Below are 9,624 nucleotides of genomic sequence, written 5' to 3'. Positions count from 1 at the left end.
TTTAGAGGGCCAGCCCGAGCTCCAGCATGTGCACACGAAATCGAATTACGTGCAAAGAGAAATGTTCAATATTCCTTTAAAAACAGGAGACAGGTATGTAAATTGGATCATACAAAAGATCTACCAGCACACCAACAAAGCCTAGTTTCCGACCTCAAATCATAATTTAAAAATAAAAATAAAAAATTAATTTATTTTTTCCTAAATTAGAAATCGTTTATGGTTTAGGTCACTCAACTAAAAAAATCTAATTTCTTTATATCTAAAATCTGATTTAAGTCCTTCCGTTAAAACTCGATTAACGGAAGTTAATGCTGACGTGGAATTGAAAAAAATATATTAAAAATATGAAAAATCAAAATTTAAGGGATTGAAGTGAAATTTTGCTAATGTTAATCTATAGGTGTTTTCAAAAACACGTGCGTTGAAAGTTTTTGATTTCTAGTTCGTACAAAAATCTGCACTTATTTAAAAAAAATCAGCACTTTAACCTCAAGAACATGAGAAAAAAACTTATTAAAATGTATATTTTTATATGTTAGTGAACTCGAAATCGAAAATATTCACCACCCGTGTTCTTAAAATGATCACTCGTAGATTAACATATCAAAATTTGATTTTAGTCTGTGAAGTTTTGGTTTTTCGTGTTTTTAGTTATAATTTTTTCAATTTCCGCGTCATCATAACTTTGACGAAGGGAATTGAATCAGATTTTTCAAAATTTTAGGTATCAAAAAATTGGATTTCTTAGTTGAGGGACATAAATCATAAGGGTTTGTCTAGTGTGTGCCCATGGGCACATGCTAAGTGCGAAATTTTATATCTTTGAGAGATTTTGATTGGTGTGGTTGTTGCATTTGCAGGAGGGTCCATCATTTTATATCCGCGCTTAGTGTGTGCCCATGGGCACACACTAGAAAAACCGAAATCATAAACATAATGAATGATTTATTTTTCCAAATAATCTGGTGTTTGTGCCAGTCCATGTTATATAACCATGTTCCAAGGTTTCTACAAAATCTGGGACCGGGAAAGGACTGGCCGCCCACCCAAAAACTAGCAAACATATTGGAAGATCCCAAAGCTGATCTTTACGGAATATTTCGAGGGGTTGTAGTTGGTGAATGGATGCGAGGCTGAGCCAGATGTGGGACCTGATGACGTTCTCCAAGGGATACTATATGGCTGAGTTGAAAATTCGAGAATTCTTTACAAGGTATTATTTTTTTTTTTTGTTGAAAATGAGAATGAATCTCAACGAGAATCGGCAATTCACCGTGAAATTCTTTAATTCAAGAAAGCTTATTATCTAACCGTCGGACATGCAAGATGACCGGGGAAATTTAGACAATAAAACTTTAATGTCCGAAAAGAAAAAACGGTCTTCTTCCAAGAATCCTGAAAATAAAACAAGAGAAACAAAAAGAATATAAGTCGATATATTTAACAGATTACATCAAAATATTCGCACAATCATGATAACTCATGATTGAGACAATTAAGCTCTTAATTAAGGCATAATAATAAAATATTAATATCCTTAATTAAGACACAATTAACGCCTTAAATAAGGCCCAATTAACGCCCTCAATAAAGAGGCACAAATTACGCCCTCAATAATTGAGGCACAATTTACGCACTCAAGAGGCACAATTAACGAGGCACAATTACCGCCCTCAATTAAGGCACAATTAGCGCGCTTTCCTTTCTGAAACCGGATTCCGTCCTGAAACCGCCGTCACTGCCACCATCGGCCACCACCGCTATGCTATCGGTCAAGTTGCCTCGTCGTATGCGAAGCGAACAACGAAGCGTCTCATATGTAACACGAAAAATCGCCAAAAACACCAAAAACCAAACAAAATACGGGGATTAAACAAACAAACAAATACGCACAAACAAACAAGATTAAAGTCAACACCTTTCGCAATTCCAATCAAAATCATGAGAAAAAGAAATATTATTGTAAATAATTGTAATAAAAGGGCATACCAGTTGAGCCATGAGGAACCCCATAGGATTTGAAAGTCGGAGTAGCATCATGTGTTTGTGTTCGGATATGAAACATGATATTTCGATGTTCTTAATAGATTATAGAACAGACTCGAAATTGATCGGTTTATAAAATCCAAAATCCGAAACTCGAAAATAAGTTAAAAGGAGAAAAAACTGACCGTGAGCATGATCCCAATAAAACACAAAAAGTAACAGCAGCGTGGGCGTGGTGAAAAGAAACACTCAGTCTTAAATATATACTTCTCGCCACAACAAAAAAAAGTATTAGATAATCTCGTGAAGAAAAGCTCGAATCTTTTAAGTTCCTAAACGAACATCCATTTGTTTTCCAAACAAAGACGAGGAACAAATTTTAACGGATCGAATAATGTTCGCTAAGACCCTATTGGATCTGATAAGAGATTCATAATCGACAGGTGCGGGTGGAACTGAGGTTTCTCCCAGTGTACTATTGGAATCCAGTTAGCTAGGACTTTTTCTAGCATATATTACTCTTTACAAGGTATTTTGTTATTCAAAATATTCAAATTGCTTTTACATGTGTATATATTTTAACATGCTTTTTATTTATATTCGTAACAGTAATATTTTTTGTGATTTCATTGAGGACATACATATATGCAGGAGGTGCCGAGTGATCGACAACCACCGTGTGCTCGAATGATTTGTTGTTCACGGTCATCATTCCTAAAATTGCTCCTCCCGGTCTACAGCATCAGCGGAAAGCATGTCTATGAAGAGGCGGACTTACAGGTAAGCGGGCCCAGCTCATGCTGGGTGAAAATTTCTAATTTTTACTGTCAATAATTTTACCGCTGGGTGAAAAATTAAAAAAAATAATAGTGTTTTATTTATTTTGGACTTTGGAGTGGGTAACTTAAATTAAACAAAACGCAGTAACACATTACACACTAATAGTCTAACACAGAAATTGGGTGAGAGAGCAAGTCAGCAAGCGTGAGCAGACGAGCACGGAGCACTATCAACTGGAGTTTGGAATTTGGATAATTGAATTGATATTTCAATCAACATTCAGAAGAAAGTAATTCAGGTAGCTTTGTGACAAGTTTTGACTTGTTTTATATTAAGTATACAAATTGTAGCCTAACTGTTTGATAGAATGCATCAAAGAAAATTGAAGTTCTGAATTTACACAAAGTTTTTATAGTTGTGTTATGAGATTAAAGGCATAACTTTTATCAGTATCAGTATTTCTTGGTTGCTAAACACTTGAGTGTGTTTAATTTTTTTACCTAACTTCACTATCTCTTGACTCTTGTTCAAAATTCTGGTTGTGGGATGTCTGATCAACGGTCGAAAAAAAGAATGAAGTCACTATTTTCTTTTTACAAGAGAGAAGGGGATTCTACTGAAGCACCAACACCTAATAATCCTGCCACAGTGACTCCTGATTCCCCAAATTCTTTGCCTAGAGATGAAATGGAAATCATTGTTGAGGCTCCAAAAAACCCAACTGTTCAAACTGATCCAGGATTACGTGATTTGATATGTACATTTCCGGTAAATCAGCAAGATCGTATACGAAAAGAGTATCTACAATTGGGTCCTTGTCAACCGAAATTGCAAAATTACCCAACAACTTTTGATGGACGCGATAATCGTCGTTTTCAACATAGATGGTTTTCATTGTTTCCTTGGTTGGAATATTCAGTTGCAAAAGATAAAGCATTCTGCTTCCCTTGTTTTCTTTTTGAAAAAAATCCACCGAAGTTTCCTTTGTTCACAACTACAGGATGTTGTAATTGGAGTCGAATGTTGGCTGGGAAAAAAGGAATTTGTGAGCAGCATGTTGGACAAACAAATTCTTTACATAAAAGGAATGTTCAGAGTTGGGCCGATTTGCTAAAAACATCTCAACACATTGATCGAGTGATCGAGAAACTTCCACCAGAAATTGTGAGGCAGAACAGGTTGCGTTTAAAAACAACGATAGCAGCTGTTAAGTATCTTGGTAAAGAAGGATTGCCCTTTGGAGGTCACGATGAATCTTCCAGTTCTAGTAGCAGAGGGCATTTCATTGAGATGATAAAGAGTTATGCAAGTCTGGAGAATGAAATTGCTAAGGTGGTTCTTGAAAATGCTCCCAAACATGCCATGTACATAGCACCATCGATTCAGAAAGAAATTTTAGATATCATTGCAACTAAGATTCGAAGTAAAATTCGACAAGAAATTGGAGATTCCAAGTTCTGTATCCTAGTTGATGAATCACTTGATGTATCTCATAAGGAGCAAATGGCAATTATTCTCAGATTTGTTGATCAAGAAGGATATGTTCGAGAAAGGTACTTTGAAATTGTTAGTGTTAAAGACACTACTTCCATTACTCTCAAGGAACATATATGCTCTGTGCTTTCTACAAACAAACTCCAAGTGCAAAACATTCGTGGTCAAGGATATGACGGAGCTAGCAATATGCGTGGTCAGTTTCATGGACTAAAGACATTATTCCTTCAAGACAATCCATATGCATATTACGTTCATTGCTTTGCTCATCGGTTACAATTAGCTTTAAAAGCATGTGCTAGAGATGTTCCTGATATGCATATATTTTTTCAAATGCTAAGCTCCATTGTCAATTTTGTCGGATCTTCATCAAAGCGTACTAATCTGTTAAAAAGAGATATTCAGGAAGCAGAACACTTAGAAAGTTTAGCAGATGGAAATCTTGAGACAGGAAAAGGTCTTAATCAGATTCGCAGTTTAAAAAGAGCAGGTATGACTCGATGGGGTTCTCATTTTGCTTCTGTTAATACTCTGGTTCATATTTTTGACGAGGTTACTCAGCTACTTGAAAGAGGTGATGCAAAAGGTTTTCTTAAAGCATTAAGGACATTTGATTTTATATTTTGTTTGTTACTTACTAACAAAATCATGGGTATAACTGATTTACTTTCTCAAGCATTACAAAGACAATCACAAGATATTGTTAATGCTATGAATTTGACTTCAAGTACAAAGGCACTTCTGCAAGAATTGAGGGATCATGGTTGGGATGAGTTTTTGCTAAATGTCTATAAATTTGGAGAAAATCATGATCTTGAAATGCCTAAAATGGATGCATCCTACTCAATGGGGACTGGTCGTGGTTGTCAACAACATGATTTTGTCACAAATGAACATCATTATCATTTTAGCATGTTTAATGTGATTATTGATGTCCAAATGACAGAGCTAAATGACAGATTCACGGAGCAAAGGATAGAACTGCTTGTTTTGAGTGCTGCATTGGATCCTAAAGATCACTTTAAAAGGTTTGACATCGACAAGATTTGTGAACTTGCAGAAAAGTTCTATCCAGGAGACTTTGATGCATCAGAGGTACGTGCTTTAAGACTACAATTAGAACATTATAGATGTCAAGTAGTTTCCCATAAAGATTTTCAAGATTTGTCTTCTCTTGCACAATTGTGTAGACAATTTGTTGAAACAGGCTTAGCTAAACTTTTCCCCCTAGTTGATATATTGATTCGTTTGGTCTTGACACTTCCTGTTTCCACTGCCACTACTGAACGTGCATTCTCGGCAATGAAAATTATAAAAACTCGGCTTAGAAACAAGATGGAAGACGGATATCTTTCAGGTTGTATGATGCTTCACATTGAAAAAGAATATGTTGATGCTGTTGATTCGGAGGATGTAATTGATCATTTCGAGTCTATTGGAGATCGTAGAGCTCAATTTAGATAAGGTACTATGTTTTACTTGTAATTTATATGTTATGAAAAAATTCTGTCCGTGTTAAACAATTCCGCTGGGTGAATTATTTTGGTTAGATTCGCCACTGTGTCTATGCCAAGATGTCATTTACAACAAGGGTAAGAAAAAACGTCGGGTCAACTTCTCAAGCTACAAATATTTAAATTACATATGTATTAAGTTTCAAAATTCTCTTGATTATTGAACAAAATAGTCAATCCGAACATGGTTAATGATCTGTTAATGGGGTTTGATATGTTGGCATAGGTAAGGTCGAGTGACTTGGAAGTCAGAATACAACCTGTTGAGAGAATAGAATTAATTTTCTCTTGTTTTTTCTTCCTTTTCATTCCAAACTTGTTATTTCTGGCTTTATAAAGATAACTGGAACAATGGAGGCTGAAAAATCTCCTGCAGAACCCACGTTTCTGTTTTGTATGAATCATGATTTCCCGCGACAGCCTAAGCCTACAAAATATGAATTGCCTCAGAAAAAGCCTACAATTACCTCGGTTCCCAAAAGCCAAGAAGCATTGGGCAAGCTTATTGGCGATTCAAATCAAGGGGCTTCAAATCAAGGGGCCTAAACAAAAAACAGAGGTAGGACTCTCTCCAAAAATAGGACTCTCTCTCTTTCATTTGTGCATCTCTCCTAAAGTAGGTATATTTCTTTGTATGTTTATATAAGATATTTAGTATAATGTGTTTTGATCTCTTTTGCTCTCTTATTCTCACTATCTGATCCATTTGATTTGCGTTTTCAACTGAATCAAATATTGGGATCTCGATCTACTCACCGACATCTACAAGGATATCTTTGGAAACGACTCATTTTGGGTGAATATACTCCAGAAAATTAAGGTGTATTTTTTCTAATTCACAATCTTAATTGTTTATGTGATCCGTTGATGATGTAGATATCTTCATCAAATCTTAATATTTTTATTCATAAAATATATCTTTTGCATTTTGATTTTGCTTGCGTAAGAATAAACTCTTTGCAATCTTGAGTCTTGACCAAACATAGATTTTTAATTTAGTGTTAATATGTTGTTCTTGCGAGATATTAGATTCCGGGTAGATGATGGTGGTCTGCGGTGGTGTTTGTATTATCTTTGACTAAATTTTGGTATAATTTATGATTTCGGTTTTATAAAATTGTATTTAATTTTCGGTTTTTAATTGTCTGCATTAAATTTCTAATTATTTTGGTTGCAATAGAGGCAAATTTTATCATGCAATATTATTTCCTTTTATAGTGATTGACTCATGTGTTTATATTTTAAATTTTGATATTAACCTCTCTAGTAATTGCTATAGTAAATTTAGTGATTGATGTTTTACTTAGATTCCAAGGATATTGTATAAAAATTCAAATTTCTTTAATTAGAATTCTTTTATCATGTTAAAGTTGATTCTTTTGTACAAATAAAAATTATTTGAATTTTTTTAAATATGTCTTGATTCTCATTTAATCAGTTAGTATGTTAATTGTGCCTCTATTGATGGCTAATTTTGTACCATTTATGGGTGGCCATGATTGATGGCATATTATTGGCTTGTAAGGAGCAATTATGTGCCACTTTGTTGGCTGCAATTATGTGCCATTTTGTTGGCTTTTTAATAATTGTTATGTTATATTTTTGGTATATTATATTTTTCTTTCGTGTCTCACCAAAGATCCATCTTTGGTTGGGACTTTAGTTAATTTCCCTTTCACTACTTAAAATGATATACACATGATTTTAATAATTATTATTTATTGGATGTATTATCCTTTATTTTTTAATAATATATATAATCAGTCATACATATGGACTTATATTCTCCCTGTTTCATTTGTTTATATTTTCAGGATGCTTGGAAGAAGACGGGTTTTTCTTTTCGGACATTAAAGTTTTATTATCTAAATTTCCCCGGTCATCTTGCATGTCCGATGGTTAGATGATAAGTTTTCTTGAATTAAAGAATTATCACGGTGCATTGGCGAATCATATCGGTTGAGATTCATTCTCATTTTCAAAAAAAAAATAAAAAAATCTCTTGATTTGTGTATTCATATTTGATTTAATGAAGATCCAGCTTTTTTTAAAGAATATTTGTGATGTTATCCAATTCTTAATTTAAATATATTCAAAATTTTGATTAATAAATACTAGAGATAGAGGAAACAATTAAAACCACCTTACTATTAAGATCTTGGAATTATTTTCTATTTCTTCTTGCTAGGTAGATAATATTTTTCTCACAAACTATATAAATATTACATATTATTATGATATATTTTTATCATTTAGTTTTTCTAAAATAATTAAATATAAGGAAAAAAATGTTTTGGGAGTACTATAATCTATCATATAAGTCACAAGAAAATAGGAAATTAACAACAGTTGAAGGCTTCAATATACAAGCTCCTGTCAGTGTAGGTCAACTTTTTCTTTGTTTTGTTCTTGTTTTTCAATAATACTCCTCCCCAGGTAAGAATTTCTATCTTTCAAGATTGTGCCTTTGTTTGATAAAATCTTTTTTAGGTGAGTTTTGTTCCCAATTTATTTGGGTTTTGTTTATTCTCTCCTTGTGAGAGCTTGATGTGTTTTTTGGTGTGTTTTGGTGTGATTCAATGTCCAGGACATTAGATCTGCCAGATTTTCAAGGTATTGATTCAGTGGTAAAGATTTATATGAGATTACAGTTATGATCGATAGTTCAAACGAGTTTTGATGAAGGCTATATGTGTATATATCAATTTCAACAAATCGCTTGATTGTGTCTTTGTAAAGACTAGATTAATCAGCGATATGATCTGTTTTATGTTTGTTCGACTCGATTGTTCTTGTAGATGCCGTATGGCTTTTCATTATTGAATTAATTTCTTTTTTTCAAAAAAAAAAGTTTTAATATGAACTTGCCTATTGTAATCCAGATACATCAATCAATTATCAATTATTAATAAAATAAACCGAACAAACATATGATAAAACTTTCATCAGATTTTTCTGGAGGCGGAAAGTCTGCTGTTTAGTCAACTTCTAAAAGTACTCAAATTCCCTATGTGATAACAGAAAATAAACAAAATAGATTAAATAATTCCCAAAAACTTACATTAAAGTCTTATCTAAATAAACCAAATTAATTAGAGGTCTGTCAATTTTATCTTCTTGAAGTGGAACTTGCGGAACCCGGAGTATCATAATTAACGGACAGATCAATCAAAATTTCCTAAAAAAAGAATAGAAATTATTTCAATAATTATAATAGATTTCATCAGTATTATTGTATGGATTTTATCGTTAAACTTACTTCCCCATAGTTGAACTAGAGCAAGTTGCTACAGATGTGTCAGGCTGGGAAACTGACCGCATGCTAGGATTATATGCATCTACTGCAGTGTAATTAGAAACAGTGAACTGTTATGGTAAATATATATAATTATATCCCAAAAATCGCAACCAACAACATTGATATGAAGAATATCCGAGATCGCTCTTCCTTTTCGATCAACAATGCCAGCAGGAATTCGAAACAACACTGTATCGACAGAAATTGAAAATGGTTGTAATAAACAAAGAGGCTGAAATATGAATGTACATGATAGTATAAACAAAAAATTCACAAACATAAAGTTAATTAATTCCTATGGCGTCCATATACAAATTTTGAAATAGAAAAACTACTACAGTAGAGATGTATACCTATAACCAATGATTGAAACACAAAATAAAATATTGTTATTACTCACTCTTATGAGAAGGAGAAGGATATAGTGTTGACAAAGGAAAACATTTTTGAACTGTTGTAACATGACATAAATAGATATCTATTAGCCCAAAAACCCAAAAAAAAAGAAGAGATGATCAACGACAAAGAAGAAAACCCAAAAATCTGTAT

The 9,624-nt window shown here is 33.3% G+C and overlaps 1 protein-coding gene across 1 annotated transcript; it reads left to right on the top strand.

The window, feature by feature from the left end:
- The first annotated feature begins 3,342 nt into the window (after positions 1 to 3,342).
- LOC108221502 (uncharacterized) lies at positions 3,343 to 5,727 on the top strand. Its single transcript, XM_017395376.2, has one exon. It carries the CDS (start codon positions 3,343 to 3,345, stop codon positions 5,725 to 5,727), a length of 2,385 nt encoding a protein of 794 aa, XP_017250865.2.
- The last annotated feature ends 3,897 nt before the right edge of the window (positions 5,728 to 9,624 follow it).

Source organism: Daucus carota, chromosome 5, assembly GCF_001625215.2.
Source record: "Daucus carota subsp. sativus chromosome 5, DH1 v3.0, whole genome shotgun sequence".
Classification (NCBI taxonomy): Eukaryota; Viridiplantae; Streptophyta; class Magnoliopsida; order Apiales; family Apiaceae; genus Daucus; species Daucus carota.
Note: the sequence above shows the minus strand (reverse complement) of the source record. Positions and strands in the feature narration are given on the sequence as shown.